Source organism: Talpa occidentalis, unplaced genomic scaffold (assembly GCF_014898055.3).
Source record: "Talpa occidentalis isolate TD23 unplaced genomic scaffold, MPIMG_talOcc4v2.1 talOcc4.10, whole genome shotgun sequence".
NCBI classification, from domain to species: domain Eukaryota; kingdom Metazoa; phylum Chordata; class Mammalia; order Eulipotyphla; family Talpidae; genus Talpa; species Talpa occidentalis.
This window is the reverse complement of record NW_023600993.1, coordinates 86969325-86987247: the sequence shown is the minus strand read 5'-3', so window position 1 is coordinate 86987247 and position 17923 is coordinate 86969325. Positions and strand designations below refer to the sequence as shown.

The window sequence follows — 17923 nt, the reverse complement described above, 5'->3', positions numbered from 1 at the left end:
TAGAGGACACCCTAGAACCCTTGTCAGAGTCATCTTATTTGGCCACAGCAGACACCACTTCCTCCTCCTCAAAACCAGTTCTTCCTCTGGCTGTGCTCCCTTGGCGGGCCTTATGCCCCTCTGACCACGGCACCTCTGCCTTCTCTGTAGATTCAGCGCTTCCATACTGGCCAGTCAGTGTGCATCTTCCACCTCGGTCACTGTGATTGGCTCAGTGCTCAACCTAGAACCCTGGCCCAGCCAATAAGGAGTAGCCCTAGACTTTTATTAGGAAAGAGAGACTCTCCTTCTGCCTTGGTTGTGAAGAGAGTGGGATCTGGAGCTGCTTCTGGCCATCTCTGCCCCCCTTGGGGGTGGAGGAGTCAGTTTGAGAATGAAGCGAATAGGGAGAATGTAGAGCCAAGTCATGGAGATAAGCAGAGTTCCAAGGTTTCTGCTGAGCACTTGGATTCAGCTATGCCTGAAGCCCACGATTAATGAGTCAATGTTGTCCTTTGATACTAAATCAGTTAAGGTGTGGTTTCCATTAAAAACCACCCAAATATCCTTGACAGGTGCAATTAACAAACACATTTTAGCTCATTCTGTATAAGCTACAGTGCCGCCGACCGGCGCAGCGGTAGATTAGCAAGGCTGACCCAGGGATGAGAGACTGAGCAGGGGGGTCAAGGATTCGGTAAAAAATGACAGACAGACACACTTCAGGAGTGAACATCTGACTGTAATGTGCTCAAAATCATCATACATTTTTAAACATTTTTTAACAATGGATGATTTCATACAAGTTAATTTTTTCTCAGCATGAGATGATTACTAATACATAACACATCATGCTACCTATCATTGTAGACGTGATTAGTGTTGCATAGTAAAGTACAAAAAACAATCTCAAGGTAACGATCACAGGACTCTAAGCCTACACAATTATTCATGATTACAGAACAACATTCTTTAAGCTAGTTTTTCTTGTTCTGTTTCCAAGGCTTCAGCTTAGCAGATTTTATAAAAAGTTTAATATTTATCCTAGTCTACATTTCACTTCAGGTAATCACATAGCAATTTTTATGTATGTAAGAAATTTATTATTTATGGTATTGTCTCATGTGAGAAGTATTGTGGTTACTAAAAAACTAATATTAACACAAATCATTTTCTTTGTCATACATTTCCGAGAAGGAGATCACACAGATGTGAGAAAGTAAGTGAGTTAATAGAACAATGTAATTATAGAGTAGTTGCTAGGTTGCTGCTTATGCAGGAACAATGACCAACTGGTTAATAGTTAAACTGTTCTGTTGGTCAGTCCATCAGGCTTGTTTCTTGACGAGCTCCGCAGCAGCCATGTTCTCAAGCAAAGGAGGGGTTTTTACTGCGGCCTCGATGCCTAGATCGAGCTTGCAGGCATTTGCCTGCCAGAGATTTCTAGCGACAGAACGAGAAAACAAAAGATAACACCCCTCGGGGACTGCGCCTGTCTTAGGTCGTCAGGAGTCACAGACATGTGGCTGGCCAGTGCCTTTTTTAGTCTGCCCCCGATCTTACCCGTCATTGACTGTCCAGTCCAGCGCACAGGGGAAGGGGATCTTATTCACTCTGACTCAACATATATCTGAGTAAAAGCCTCCCTTGTTTCACATCTACAATTTCATTTGCGTTCTGCCGCTGCAGAGGCAGCTGCAGTTCCCCCTTTATTTTTTATTTTTTATTTTTTTAAAGATTTATTTATTTATTTATTTATTTATTTATACAAGCACTGGGTACAGTCAGAAGCGCGGGAGGGCGAGAGAATTCACCAGAGCCAGAGCGGGGAGCAGAGCAGGCAGAAGGACCGAAGTACACTGCTGAGGGGAGCAGCGGGTGTGGCAGGAAAGGTCCGCGCGCCATGTGGGACCCCCCTCCGGTGGCCGGGGAGCAGCCGGGGATCGAACCGGCACCGCAGAGGCTGCGGGCAGCCTCGCAACCCAGCGCTCAACCGCTGCGCCACCGGGGAGGCCCTCCCCCTTTATTTTTAAGTTTAAGCTTCATGGCATGGATGTCACGTTTCAATCCAAACACAGTCTTCACCGAAAGGCGAGAAAAAATGGGAAATAATGCACAAAGAATGAAAACCATTAGAGCAAGAATGCCAAAAGAGATCAGGAAGTGAAGCCAATGAGACGGAGTGAGAGCTTGAAGAGAATTGGCAAACGATTGAGCAAAGGTAGAAATAGACGGCTCAGAGAGCTGAGAATGACTGATGGCAGAAATCTCAGATTGCAGAGTGGAAATGTCATGAGAAAGAGCATTGTCCTGCCAAATGCTCAATAAATGATTTTTGGTAAGATTCCAATTAAGAGAAGAATTGTAAACCTTAGGGGTCACACAAATAAACCGAAATTGAACATGGCAACGAGTGGACATTTGTCTCTTAATAAGTTGAACCTCTTCACCAAGAGCCAAGACCGTTTCTTCCAAGGCATTTAACTTTTGTTCTATTTTCTGATCAATATCCCGTTGTGTGGCTAAAGCCAGGGACACATTTCTAGTAAGATCATTAACATGATGAGCCGTATGAACTTCCTGAACTAGGGCTACTGAGGATACAGTGAGAGAAGTCACAATCGCAATTAAAGCCAAAATACCTAAAATAAGCGAAGCAACAAAACGTTTAGGACGAATTAAGGCACTGACTTCCTGAATAATCTGTAAGGCAGAATTGTCAAACCATGGGGTGTCCTTCAAATCAACAGGTAACATAACATATGAAGGTCTTTTTAGTACAACCATGGCAGAATAATTATAAACAATGTTAGGAGTCAAACAATTAGATAAAATACATTGAGAACAAAAAACAGAATCAGAATTCCCGTGGCGGGAAATATTCATTGTTTTAGTAGATCCAAAAAGCAATGCATAAGGGTATCCAACACAAGAGCGAAGAGCGTAGGTCGAACGGTTCAGATATAACTTGAGAAGAATGAAAGTCTGACATGCCTCCAAGAACAGCAGTATTATTAACATAAACCTTAAGAGCGGTTTGCTCTCCCCAACCCACAGGATGTAAAACAGGTGGCTCAGGAAAGTAAGCCCAATAATCTTCTGCATTGACAGGAGCAGAATGAATGGTAAGTACAGCTACAAGGGCCAAAAATAAGGATGACAAAGTGAATGGCTGTCCTTGAGTGCGAACAAGAGTTTCAGCGGCCCGTGTCAGGTTTTTGAGCTGACCCCAGGTCGGGAGATTTCCGGTCGTTGGGGCGTCCGTGATCCGAAGGCGCCTGAAGTTTCTCAGCATCCTGGCCGTTCTCAAGTGCTGGCGACGGGTCCTGTGGCGCTGAACAGTGTCTGATGAGTCTGTCGGGGATCCAGATGGGACTTTCGGCATCCTGCGGAAAGACGCAAGCATAGACTCGACCCGAAGCAATTAAGACATCAGGCCCTTTCCAGGAACCAGTTAACAAATCTTTCCATTTCACACATGGGAAAGAAGACATTTCCATATGACCCCAATGTCTCATCATGGGAGTAATTCCTTTATCATGAGAATTTAAATGATTTAAAACAAACAAAGCATGTTGCAGAATGTGATGAGATGAATAAAAATGAGTAACTGCATGTAACCGTTCGATCTGAACTTTTAAAGTTTGATGTGCTCTTTCAATAATAGCTTGCCCTTGTGGGTTATAAGGAATACCAGTCACATGAACAATCTGCCATTGTGCGCAGAAAGACTGAAAAGCCTTAGAGGTATAAGCTGGCGCATTATCAGTTTTTATTTTTAAAGGCTTTCCAAGCACCGCAAAACACGCTGTCAGATGTTGAATGACATCTTTAAGTGCTTCCCCTGAACGGGCAGTGGCATAAATTGCATGAGAAAAAGTATCCACTGTAACGTGGACAAAAGACAATTTTCCAAATGATGGAATGTGAGTCACATCCATTTGCCAAAGAACTTGTGGCTTTAACCCTCGTGGGTTAACTCCCATTTTTTTTTTTTATTTTATTTATTTATTTATTTATTTATACAAGCACTGGGTACAGTCAGAAGCGCGGGAGGGTGAGAGAATTCACCAGAGCCAGAGCAGGGAGCAGAGCAGGCAGAAGGACCAAAGTACACTGCTGAGGGGAGCAGCGGGCGGCAGGAGAGGTCTGCGCACCATGTGGGACCCTCCTCCAGTGGCCGGGGAGCAACCGGGGATTGAACCAGCGCTGCAGAGGCTGTGGGCAGCTTCGCAACCCAGCGCTCAACCGCTGCGCCACTGGGGAGGCCCTTAACTCCCATTTTTAATGGATGATGAACATCTGGGCACTGTGCACAGTTCTTAACAATTTCTCTGGCCTGTTCCCTGGTAATATGAAACCTATGCCTTAAAGCATTGGCATTTTGATGATGAAACTTATGGCTGAGCTGAGCTTGTGTGACTGTGCCAACAACATGTTTTTTAGTCAATAAATCAGCCATTTGATTACCCAGGGCCAAAGAGCCTGGCAAATTAGAATGTCCTCTGATATGTCCTATATATAATTTTGCAGATCTATTCTGAACTAAAATTTGCAACTTTTGTAGCAGTGGAAGAATATGAGAGGAACCTGACAATAATGCAGTCTCTAGTGCAGGAAATAAAGAGACTACATACTTAGAATCAGAATATAAATTCACCGGTTGAGCAAAATGCTCAAGGGCCATAATGACTGCAATAATCTCCGTTTGTTGTGCAGAGACATTTGCAGTGACCTTTTGTAAAGGTTCATCTTCAGGGCTATATACTGCAGAGACCCCGGATGAAGAGCCATCAGTGAAAATGACCTTTGCTTTAAGTAATTGTTCCGAACTAATGACTTTTGGAAAAATCAGCTCAGTCTCTTCTGCGAATTTTAATAAAGGATGCTGAGGTAAATGAAATTTAATTTGTCCTGAAAAGTTTAGCAAAGCAATACTTCAATTATCATCATTCTGCGGTAAATATTCAAACTGAGTCCTGTTATAAGGAATAACAATGTTTGAAGGACTTTTGCCAAATAATTCTTTTGATCTACTGAGACCTTTCATGATAAGAAAAGCACACATGGTTGCATAAGCAGTCACCACGCGAGTTTGTGAGTGTGCCAAATACACCCATTTAATTATGTCTTTCTGCCATAAGCAGGCTGTAGGAGTATAGGCTGTTTTGAGAATTAACAGATCCCATGGTAATTTATAATTAAGTTGAACTACTTTAGCCTTAGATATTTTTTGTTTAACTAAATTTAATTTTAGCAGTGTCTTTGGTGTTAAACTTTCAGGAGATTGTGGATTAGGATTCCCCTGAAGAATTTTAAATAAAGGATGTAAATTTCCAGTAGTAATTTTTAAATAAGGCCGGATCTAATTTATATTTTTAAACAGTTTTTGAAAATTATTTAAGGTTGTAAGTTTGTTTACTTGAATTTGAATATTCTGAGTCATGATAAAGTTATTATGAATAACTTTACCTAAATAATTTAAGGGTCTATTTCTTTGAATTTTATCTGGAGCTATAATAAGGCCAAATGCCGTCAAATTCTTTACTAAATGTTGCAGAACCAGCTCAACCATGTCCCTAGATTTATGACTTAGTAAAATGTCATCCATATAGTGAATAATATAAGCTTTAGGAAACTCCAGCCTTGTAGCTTGCAAGGCCTGATCCACAAATTTTTGACAAAGAGTGGGTGAATTTTTCATTCCTTGCGGCAATACCTTCCATTGATACCTCTGCCAAGGTCTTTGAAAATTACTAGATGGGACACTAAATGCAAATTTCGGGCAATCCTCTGGATGTAATTTTATTGTAAAGAAACAATCTTGTAGATCTATAATGATGACATAATTGCCTTTAGGAACGGCAACAGGAGAAGGCAGGCCAGGCTGTAAAGCTCCCATATAGTGCATTGTTGTATTTACTGCTCTTAAATCCTGGAGTAACCTCCACTTTTCTGATTTTTTTCTTTATTACAAAACTGGAGTATTTTATGGACTATTGGATGGCTCCAAATGTCCTTTTTGCATCTGTTTTTGTACTATAGTCTGTATAGCCTGGATCTTTTCTGAGGTCAGGGGCCACTGATAGATCCAGACAGGATCTTCAGTTTTCCAAGCAATTTTATCAGCGTATAATTGTTCCTCAATGGCCCCTATAAAAAAGCCTGTTCATCTATTGAGTCAGGGGTAATTAACATTACTTTCATTGATTCCATAATGTCACGACCCCATAAAGAAAACGGCAGAGCAGCAACCACATGTGGTTGAAAGCTGCCTGTTTTCTTTCCCATCTGCCAATTAAGTAATTGAGAACTCTGTGCCACATTGTTAGCCATGCCTAAACCTATTAATGTAGAAGAAGTATTAGTAACAGGCCATGCTGAAGGCCAATCTTTTCCTGCAATACAGGATCGATCAGCTCCAGTGTCCAACAGGCCCATGATTGGGCGTCCATTCACCAAAAGTTTTTGTAACAGTCTGTCTCTGGTAATTGATTGAGCCCATGCTATCACATTAGTAGAACCAAATCCGCCTTCACCTCGGATTTCCTTCAGTACCAGGTTAGGTAAATTTACATAATTCATAACAAGAATTTGAGCTATACGCTGATTTTTGTGAATCTGAATTCTTTCTTTTAATGGTCTAATCATAACTTTTACTTGACCCATATAGTCAGCATCAATTATTTCTGGTAACACCTCAAATTTTTTTTTGTAATTTGAACTACGTCCAATTATTAATCCTACAGTGCCCTGTGGCAAGGGTCCTTTTAAGTAGGTGTCCACTAATTGGACACCGTCCATGGAAGAGAGCATAACATCCTTAATAGCTGCTAGGTCTAAACCAGCACTACCCGGAGTTGCCCTGGGTAAAGCATGAGTATCAACCATTGTTTGTTCAGCTGGTTTACTCTCCTTATCATCACTAGGTGGCAGCATCCCTCCTTCTTTTACGGGGCTGAGGGTTCGCCCCTCTTCTGGTTTTTTTGGAACTGCATTCTGCACATTATTGGATTCAAGTTGGTGACCATCTCTGTGCCATTTAGAACGACACTCATTAGCCCAATGGTTGCCTTTAGCACACCGTGGACAAGGTCCAGGAGCAGGATTAGAGCGATTTTCATTAAATTTCCTATTTCTGTTTCTACACCCTTTACTAAAATGACCAGGTTGATTGCAATGAAAACAAACAGGCCGAGAGCTACAACCTCGTTTGTCTTTAGGCATAGATTGAACGAATGTAGAAAACGGCTGACCCTTCATTGCTGCTGCATATGCCAAGCCCTGGACAACAGCTGGAGTTGCATCCAGACAAGCTTTAATAAAATCCTGTACACCCCCTGATTTTCGTATTGGTCTTATAAATTTTTTACAAAGTGAGTTAGCGTTCTCCAAGGCCAACTGTTTTAATAATAGTTCCTTAGCTTCCGATGAAAAAGGAAGCATTCTACCCAAGGCTTCCTCTAATCTAGCAATAAAATCCTGATAAGGCTCATCCTGCCTCTGACGAATACCTGCCAAGACTGTGGAGTGTCCTTCCGGAGAAGGAAGTTTTTTCCAAGCTGCCACAGCCATTTTTGAAATTTTTGTCAGAGTTTCTAGAGGGATAGTCAATTGTTTTTCAAGGGAAGCATAATCTCCCTTTCCTGTCAACATAGGAATAGTAGGTTTAGATCCTTTTTTTTAGTATATTCTTTTTTATGCAATCCTGAGCCTGATCTTCAAATTTAATTCTCCAGATAACATATGCTCCTGGAGAAAGGACTGATTTTGCAGTTTGATGCCAATCATAAGGCGTCAGCCACATAGCTCCTAGCATCTCTACTATCTGTAGCGTGTAAGGAGAATTTGGACCAGTAGTTTTTACAGCCGATTGTAATTTTTTTTAAAGTTTTTAAAGGGATAGCTTCCCATTGATGGGGTGAACTATTATCTATAACTTCCACGGGGAAAGAAAATGTAAAATCCCCATTTTTACAAGCTTCATCAGCCGCTCCCAAAATCCCCCCAGGAGGGAGGGTACGAGGCCGATGTCTCTGTGGCTGATTTTTAAATTGTTTCATAAGAGGAAAAAAGGTTTGTTGGGCAGGTTGGTGATCTCGAAATTCATCCAGTTGAGGTTGTGCAGCTTGTTGTTCCAAGTTTATTTGATCAATTTGGTCTAAAATTTCCTCATAATCCGAATTATCGTGGGGATCATTATCATTTGGAGAATCATAATGAACAAAGTCTACCATATCATTTATTGGAGCAGATGGAATTTTTCCTGTGGCATAGTTTTTACTTGGGGGAGAGGCGAATGGTACTGTCTCAGGCTCACTAGCATTTTCTTCTCTCCATAATTTTGCCTCAGTGCTATCCACTAATAGATCTCTAATTTGCACCCATAGGGAAAAAGCCTGAGGGGGGACCTGTGTAGGCCCCTGCTGGTTATAAAATTTTTTAATCTCCTTGTCCACTTTTTTCCAATTGTCAAGAGACAAACTCCCTTCCTCTGGAAACCATGGACTTACCTTTAAAATAAACTCATAAAGCTCTACAAAGGACTTTTTACTTACCTTCATTCCTCTTCCTTCGAGCATGTGGCCCAAAATGGAGAGAAAGAGGTCTCTATTCTTAGTTTGCAGTTGTCCCATGTTTAAATAGACGGGGTCACACACTGGCGCTGGCCGGCTCGCGTCCCTCGCGGGAACTTTGGGACGTCTTAGCTAAGGTCTGTCCGTATAAGTCCTGGACCAGGCTGTTCCAAGGAACAGATGACCGTTATGCCGTATGACGTCCCGCGAGTGACCGGGTGCAGCTCACTCAGACTCCGTAGCCCAAGCCGTGGAGCCAACAATGACATCCACACACACACGCACACTCACAATTCTTAACATCCTGGCCTTCTTGAACTGATGATCCTTTATCAGCGAGCCCGCGGCGCTCCGGCGAGGAACCTATCCTTGACTTAATTTTAGAGAAATAGAAAGTAAAGAGAAAAATAGCTAACCCTTGCTCAGAATCTAGTTTACCTTCTCTCAGGTCCAAAATCTTTCTTTATATTGAAGCGAGTCGAGCCCCACCTTGGGCGCCACCTGCCGCCGACCGGCGCAGCGGTAGATTAGCAAGGCTGACCCCAGGGATGAGAGACTGAGCAGGGGGGTCAAGGATTCGGTAAAAAATGACAGACACACTTCAGGAGTGAACATCTGACTGTAATGTGCTCAAAATCATCATACATTTTTAAACATTTTTTAACAATGGATGATTTCATACAAGTTAATTTTTTCTCAGCATGAGATGATTACTAATACCCACGTAACACATCATGCTATCTATCATTGTAGACGTGATTAGTGTTGCATAGTAAAGTACAAAAAACAATCTCAAGGTAACGATCACAGGACTCTAAGCCTACACAATTATTCATGATTACAGAACAACATTCTTTAAGCTAGTTTTTCTTGTTCTGTTTCCAAGGCTTCAGCTTAGCAGATTTTATAAAAAGTTTAATATTTATCCTAGTCTACATTTCACTTCAGGTAATCACATAGCAATTTTTATGTATGTAAGAAATTTATTATTTATGGTATTGTCTCATGTGAGAAGTATTGTGGTTACTAAAAAACTAATATTAACACAAATCATTTTCTTTGTCATACATTTCCGAGAAGGAGATCACACAGATGTGAGAAAGTAAGTGAGTTTTACTGCGGCCTCGATGCCTAGATCGAGCTTGCAGGCATTTGCCTGAATTGAATGCCAGAGATTTCTAGCGACAGAACGAGAAAACAAAAGATAACACCCCTCGGGGACTGCGCCTGTCTTAGGTCGTCAGGAGTCACAGACATGTGGCTGGCCAGTGCCTTTTTTAGTCTGCCCCCGATCTTACCCGTCATTGACTGTCCAGTCCAGCGCACAGGGGAAGGGGGTCTTATTCACTCTGACTCAACATATGTCTGAGTAAAAGCCTCCCTTGTTTCACATCTACAATTTCATTTGTGTTCTGCCGCTGCAGAGGCAGCCGCACTACAGTGGAAAAATGAGAGGAATCCCAGACAGACCTCCATCTCCCAGAGTTGACAATTATGTGGGCATGCATGTGTATGACTCCTGGCTTCACGGCTCCTGGCTGGCGGCCAGCTCTCAGAGTGCCATTGGGATTCCAGATCGGTGGATTGGGTAGGACACATTTAAAACTTTGTCTCCCACTTTTCTCCCTGAGTTGTACATTTCCTCATTTGCCCTTCCCTTGTAAATAAACCTTTTATTAACCTTTCGCGTGTGCCTGCAGTAGAGTATTGATAAGTCCGTTTAAGCGCGCGGGTGAGGGCCCACAGTCAGGCAACCGTTTTGTATCGGGGCTGCCCTATAACAGTTTGGTGCCCAGTGTAGTTTCCAAGTTACACCCACGGTTGACCAACCTGAAGTAACATTCCTTGCATTGGTCACCATAAGTGCCCTAGGTCTGCAGGACTGACAGTGTAATCTTTGTCTCAAGTCCTGAAAAATCTGTTTTTTTCCTGTGCGTACAGCTCTTGTGGGTGTGTTTTTGACTCAAATATGGCCTCAACCATGAGCTTATACAGTGATAAATGATAACTAAAAAGCTCTTTGTGTCTATATGTTGTATGTCTGTAGGTCCTTTCCTTGTGTCCTTGTCTTGGCCTCCAGTGGTTCACAAATTGGTATACATGGTGCCCATAGACACTGAGGGAAAAAAAGAAAAAAAGAGTCTCCAGTTATGAGGAAACACAAAGGTTATGGTTTCATTGTCAACATTGTACTACTGAACTAAGCTGGTGCCTTCATAGAGATTGAACATTGTTGTTTCTGTTATTTTTCTGATATTTATGGCAAAGCTTCTCAGAAATCTAAATTCAAGTACAAATTTGGTAGCCTGTCATTTGGCTGATGCAAGGAAATTTTGTGGAACTTCAGTAGAGCTCCTGAGACACTTCACAAAGTTTCTCCCTTTCCGCCTGGGAAAGGCATTAAATGAATTTGTTCTATTTGGCTCACCTAGTAGAGTAAAACTAGAAGGGAAGCATTGTCACTTGGGAAAATGGGTAACACCTTGACCTGATATGAATGTAAATTGTCAATGGTGATGGTCACCTTGTAACATTGTATACTTCAATTTTTTAATATCTACAGAAATTGTTTCTGGAAATATAGGGAGAAAAGATCTCAACAGATTCCTATTGATGGAACTGTTGAGAGTAAAACTTTCCTACTAAGGACTGAATAGACCTGGAAATACACCTAATATTTACTAAATTTTCTTTGACATAATACTGGTAATTTTTTTGCATTTTGTTCTGAATCCACAAAGTTTTCTTGTTTTGGTGACCAAGATCTGCAGCAAGGTTGCAACTATTTTTTTCCAGCAAAGCTAACTTGTGTTTGCATTTTCTCTCCCCTTGATACCAACACAGCATAAAAATAGTGGTAGTAATCTTTTACTAATTTTATCTCAAATATTTTATCTCAAAGTCTGTTTTTGCATAAATTCCATAGGGATTTTGTTTGCTTAAACTAAAAGATTGGACATAAGTTTCATTGTGTGGCTTTGAGTGGAGTTCTTCCAGAAAGTTAAAACAGAGCTGAACCAAGAAGAGGAAAACCTGTTTGCTTTGTTCGTAGGGTTCCAGAGACCTCCAAAGAAGGTGAGGAAGCTTGCCTCCATTGGCAGGACTGGACAGCCCAGCCAACAAAAAGTCCCTGGTACCTTCGAGAAGAGGAAAGCCCAGGTGGAGTCTGACGAGACCAACTTTGTTCCTGAAGCCTACATGGACCGGATGTCAACAGTTCGCTCTGATCCTATATGGAGTATTCCAACAAAGCCAGCTAAAATTGCTGCTTAGTTATTCTGCCCTGTGATTTTATGCAAAAATAGGCAATATGGTTTAAAAGTACCTTTAGTTTGCAAACTTTTGCTATGCTGTTCAAAAATTTGGGATCAAGGTTGACAGAATTTGTTTTTACATAAGTTAAACCATTTTAAGATTTTTTTTTTCCTGTGATTTTGACATATTTACTGTCTTGTTCTGGCTAATGCCTCCAGATGTTTTTTTTCGGCTTGGACTGATAAACTGTTTTTCCAGGAAGGGAGGACTTTTGCTTTCCACAATGAACAATACCTGGAGGGACTGGTTTTCCTTCACACTGGAACCCTAAAAAATTTTCATCTGAGACTGTATCCCAGCATCCATATATTTGATATTCATCACCATGGAAATGGTGGCAAAAAGTGAAAGGGGAGAATTGTTAGGGGGAAAGAATGTCCTGAGCTAATTCCATGTAGGCTTTGTGGACTCCACCCCCACTCCAGACCAAAGCCATCAGGACATTGGGAAAGACAAATCCCGTCATCACCAAAGGGAAGGTGGCTGGGACCTGAGGGTGGAGTTAAGCAGCCAGGGTTGGTATAAAAACCAGACACGTGGGCCTTGGGGGGCTCGCTCTCTCGCTCGCCTCCTGGCTTCACGGCTCCTGGCTTGCAGCCAGCTCTCAGAGTGCCATTTGGGATTCCAGATCGGCGTATCGGGTAGGACGCATTGAAAACGTTTTCTCCCACTTTTCTCCCTGAGTTGTACATTTCCTCATTTGCCCTTCCCTTGTAAATAAACCTTTCATTAACCTTTCATGTGTGCCTACAGTAGAGCATTGATAAGTCCTTTTAAGCGCACGGGTGAGGACCCACAGTCAGGCAACCCGTTTTGTATTGTGGCTGCCTTAACACTTTGGGTAGATCCCTAGGAGTGAAATTGTTGGATCATATGGTAGCTCCATTTTTAATAGTTTTAGGAACCTCCACACAGCTTTCCATAGTGGTTGGACCAGTTTGCACTCCCACCAGCAGTGTAGGAGAGTTCCTTTTTCTCCACATCCTCACCAACATTTGTTGTTTCCTGCTTATTTAATGTGTGTCATTCTCACTGGTGTCAGGTAGTGTCTCATTGTGGTTTTGATTTGCATTTCCCTGATTACAAGTGATGTTCAACATTTTTTCATATACCTATTAGCCATTTGCATTTCCTCTTTGGAGAAGTGTCTTTTTAGCTCTTCTGCCCATTTTTTTTTTAATTAATAAATTTTATTTTTATATTCCTCATACAATTGCAATCCCCCCATTCTGACCCCAATCCCTCCCCTCCCGCCCCCCACCCCCCAAAAGTGTCTCTGGTTCATAGTTTTTGTTGATTTTGATTTTCACTTTCTTATAGTTATTCATTTTCCTGGTCCCTTATTTAAGTTTTCTAGATTCCTGCTATGAGTGAGACCATCCGGTATTTTTCTTTTTCTTTTTGGCTTATTTCACTGAGCATGATCCCTTCCAGCGCCATCCATGTTGCTGCAAATTGCATGTGTTTATCTTTTTTGAATGCTGAGTAATATTCCATGGTATATATGTACCACATCTTCTTGATCCAGTCATCTATTTTTGGGCATTTTTTGACCAGACTGTTTACTTTGTTTTTGTTGAGTCATGTTGATGTTGGCACTAAATGACATGAAGACTCCCTTCGTGGTCACCAAAATGTTGTCGTTTTTGTAGAGTGTGGGTCCTTGGGTTCACTCTGGGAAAGGTTTTGTAACAGGGTGGTCCCCAGGAAAGGGGGAGTTTCCCTGCCCCATCCAAGGGAGGGTGGAGCTGAGCAGGGAGAGGAGAAGCTGCAGAGAAGATTGAGGAAGGAAACAAAATGGAGCCAGAAGGAGACCTGGAGGAGGTGCATGGAGCCTAGAGACACGTGAAAAAACTGCGCTTGTCTTTTGGTTGTGGACTGGGTGACACAGATGTGGGTGAGACTCGTGGGGAGGTGACAATGGCAGCTTTTATCTTGATTTTGATTTTGCTCTTTTCCTTCTGGGTTTGTCTGGTTGTTTTGTTAGGGGGAAAGGATGTCCTGAGTTAATCCTATACAGGCTTTGTGGACCCCACCCCCACTCCAGACTAAAGCCATCAGGACATTGGGAAAGACAAATCCCGTCACCACCAAAGGGAGGGTGACTGGGACCTGAGGGTGGAGTTAAGCAGCCAGGTTGGGTATAAAAACCAAACACGTGGGCCTTGGGGGGCTCGCTATTGCTCGCCTCCTGGCTACACAGCTCCTTCTTGCAGCCAGCTCTCAGAGCGCCATTTTGGGATTCCTGATCGGCGGATCAGGTAGGACTCATTTAAAACTTTGTCTCCCACTTTTCTCCCTGAGCTGGACATCTCTTCATTTCCCCTTCCCTTGTAAATAAACCTTTTATTAACCTTTCGCGTGTGCCTGCAGTAGAGCATTGATAAGTCCTTTAAAGCGTGCGGGTGAGGACCCACAGTCAGGCACCCCGTTTTGTATCGGGGTTGCTCTACAACAGTTTCTGACCCTTTTCTGTGGGTCCCCACTGAAAGGTGCTTTAAATTTGTGGCAGGTTTTGGGGCCTTGCTCTGGGCCAATCCCATTTGAATGTAGTTTTACCCACAAGGGGACGGGTAACTTTGGGTACTTGATTTAGAAACTATATTCTTTGCCTTTCCTGTATTGTTTCCTAATTGTATTAAAGTTCCTTCCCATTAAAGTCTCATATGTTTTGTGTTGATGCGGCGGATGGCAGAACCCATTTAGAATAGGCAGGTTTGCAGGGTTTGGGCTGCCCCTCTCCCTGCCCTATAACAGATTTGGCACCCAAAGTGGGGCGGTTCCCTGTTACAGTTTCACCAGAGCTCCCATTTCAACGGCACGCGGCAAGTTCCCCAGGCGGATTTCTCCACAAGACTGAGACATTGGTTATATTTAAAGAACAGGTTTATTAGGGAAAGGGAAAGGGACAGGTTTTGCTAGGAGAGGCCTGCATTGTAGTAGGCAGGCAGTCTTGAGGAGAGCGGCCTCCCTGAGGGAGGTCAGTAAAGAGAAGTGCTGGCATGCACAGGTCAGGGGCAGGCAGAAGGCTGTGAAAAGAAGCACCTGCTTAGTCACAAGTGGACAGTGGGAGTGCTGCCCCGAGCCTGTGCAGAGACTGCACTGATATAGTCCTTTTCTCTTTGGGAGGGTCACTCCTCCATGGAGTGGCCTGCTTGTGGCTGATATAGGGTAACAGGTGAAATTAGAAAGGGACCAGAGATTCCTGGGTGGGTCCAATCTCCATATCTTTACCCTCAGGCCTGTGCTCCACTCCCTATAGCATCTGATCCTGCTTGGGTCTCACGCCTTGTGATAAGGCACTGGTGCATGAGGGTCATGACCTCTACAGCTGAGTTAATGGTCATGTTATTCCCCTCGACCCCCGCCCCCCTTGTGTGAGTCAGGTTTTAGTCTTGAGGCCTCCTTTCCAGTTTTTCTATTCTTGTCCTCCATCGGTGTGAGCTCTGTGTAGATTTTTATGTTCAGTCCCTTATCAGTTGTATTGTGTGCAAAAATTTGTGTACAAAAGTAGGGTGTCTCTTTTTTTGGTTAGTGTCCCTTTTGCTGTACAGAAGCTGTAACAGGGTGGTCCCAGGAAAGGGGGAGGTTCCCTGCCCCACCCAAGGGAGGGTGGAGCGGAGAAGCTGCAGAAGAGACTGAGGAAGGAAGCAGGATGGAGCAAGGAGACTTGGAGGAGGCGCATGGAGCCTAGAGACACGTGAAGAAACTGCGCTTGTCTTTTGGTCGTGGACGGGGTGACACAGATGTGGGTGAGACCCGTGGGGAGGTGACAATGGCAGCTTTTATCTTGATGTTGATTTTGCTCTTTTCCTTCCGGGCTTGTCTGGTTGTTTGTGACCCTTTGCTGTGGGTCCCCACTGGAAGATGCTTTAGACTTGTGGCAGGCTTTGGGGCCTTGTTCTGGACCAATCCCATTTGGATGGACTTTTACCCACGAGGGGACGGGTAACTTTGGGTGCTTCATTTAGAAACTAGACTCTTTGCCTTTCCTGTATGGTTTCCTAGTTTTATTAAAGTTCCTTTTCATTAAAGTCTCATATGTTTTGTGTTGATGCGGCGGAAGGCAGAACCCATTTAGAATAGGCAGGTTTGCGGGGTTTTGGGCTGACCCTCTCCCTGTCCTATAACAGATTTGGCGTCCAACGTGATTTAGGACAGAGCCATCCGTGGTTAGTCAGCCCCATGGGGAAATTGGGCTTCCCTATGGCACTGGCTACCATAAGCGCAAATGTGATTTTTGGTTTCTCCGGTGTGTTTGTTTCATATGTCGATTTGAAGATCTGTGTGTCTGTATGTAATTTGTTTGTAGTGACTTGCTAAGACATTTGATTTTGTGGAAATTGTTCTGTGCCAGTTTTACTCAAAAGATTAGGCAGTACATTGGACCATGTGGCCAGATCAAAGATGGCGTCTGAGGCCACTTGGAACTTTTTTTTTCTTTCTTTTTGTAATCTCTGCTGTCTCATTAGCATTTCTAAAGGCAATAATGGTTCTTCAGTGGTATGTTGCTTTGTTTTTGACTACTTCCTGCCCTGTGTCTGATGGGTTTTGCAAGCCAACTGTGAAGCAGTGGTGTTTTAATTAGCAAATGTATGCCTGGGTGTTAAGGAAAGAGTAGCCTTAAGCAGTAACTGGTAATCGCTGGTATCCTTGATGGATTCTTGGAGATAACTTGAATTTTTGCAAAGTCTGGATCAGAAAATTAACAAGATTTTGTCTGAGTCTGAAAGGATTTGCTGCTGTGAATTTTGTCTACACAATTTGTTTTGGGCATGTTTGCCATTTTGAATCCTGGATTTGTTCAATTGCTGGTGTAAGACAAGATTCTAGGTTTCTGCTTTCTACTGAGGAAGGTCTGTTGTGGAAAGCACTCTTTAGGGTGCATCATGTAACTGTACCAGGTTTTCATACCTGTGTTGTTGTTGTCCCTCCCTAGTGTGGGGGAGGTGTAATCTGTGCTTAGATATTTAATCTGCTCTTTCAGCTTCTGTCCCAGAGTGGCTAACAGAAGTAAGGAGATGACTCCTTTTAATTGAAAGTTAATTACTGATATTTTGATTTTGCTTTTTTCAGGTTCTATTCCAGGAAACCCAAGGAGTGCCTGCTTGGTGGCTAACAAGAGATGACTCCTTTTGCTTAAAGGTTTACTTTTGCTCTTTCAGCTGCTGTACAGAATACCCCAGGATTGACTTCTAACAAAAAGTCTTCAACACTGAAAACCCTAAGGTGATAAACAAGGTCATGTAACTCCTGTGATTAATAAAACTTTTCCTTCCTATTTCCAAAGTCTTAGGTTTGCAGGATGACAACTGGAAATTTTTCTGCCAGCAACACTCCACATTTTTTTTGGACTTTGACATTTTTTTTTTTTTCTGAGCCTATGGAGTAAAACTGCAGTTACATAACATTCCACGTGGCATAACTAAAAAAAAAAACTGTCTTTGTCTACATGTTGTCTGTCTGTATGTCCTTGTGTCTAACTGTCTTGACCTCCAGTGATCGACAAATTGGTATACATGGTGCCCATAGACGTTAAAAAAAAAAAAAAAGAGTCTCCAGTTATGAGAAAAACAAAAAGTTATGGTTTGATTGTCAACATTGTGCTACTAAACTAAGCCGGTGCCTTCATAGAGATTGAACATTGTTGTTTCTGTTATTTTTCTGATATTTATGGCAAAGCTTCCCAGAAATCTAAATTCAAGTACAAATTTGGTAGCCTGTCATTTGGCTGATGCAAGGAAATTTTGTGGAACCTCAGTAGAGCTCCTGAGACACTCCACAAAGTTTCTCCCTTTCCTCCTGGGAAAGGCATTAGATGAATTTGTTCTATTTGGATTTTACCTAATGAAGTAAAACTGGAAGGGAAGCATTGTCACTTGGGAAAATGGTAAAACTTTGGTATGTACAAAATGTTAACAGTAGTATCTGGTATGTATGTAAATTGTCAATGGTGATTGTCACCTTATAATATTATAATTCAATTGTTTCACATCTACAGAAATTGTTTCTGAAAATATAGGGAGAAAAGGTCTCAACAGATTCCTATTGAT

At 42.5% G+C, this 17923-nt stretch overlaps 1 protein-coding gene across 1 annotated transcript; it reads right to left on the bottom strand.

Moving 5' to 3' along the window:
* Positions 1–1307: 1307 nt before the first annotated feature.
* On the bottom strand, positions 1308–9023 carry LOC129145192 (endogenous retrovirus group K member 13-1 Env polyprotein-like). The gene is made up of 3 exons (XM_054691667.1): positions 8994–9023; positions 1985–3365; positions 1308–1422 (listed from the first exon to the last, which is right to left on the bottom strand). Exons 2-3 carry the CDS (start codon positions 3082–3084, stop codon positions 1308–1310), a joined length of 1215 nt encoding a protein of 404 aa, XP_054547642.1. The 5' UTR covers positions 3085–3365; positions 8994–9023.
* Between the last annotated feature and the right edge of the window lie 8900 nt (positions 9024–17923).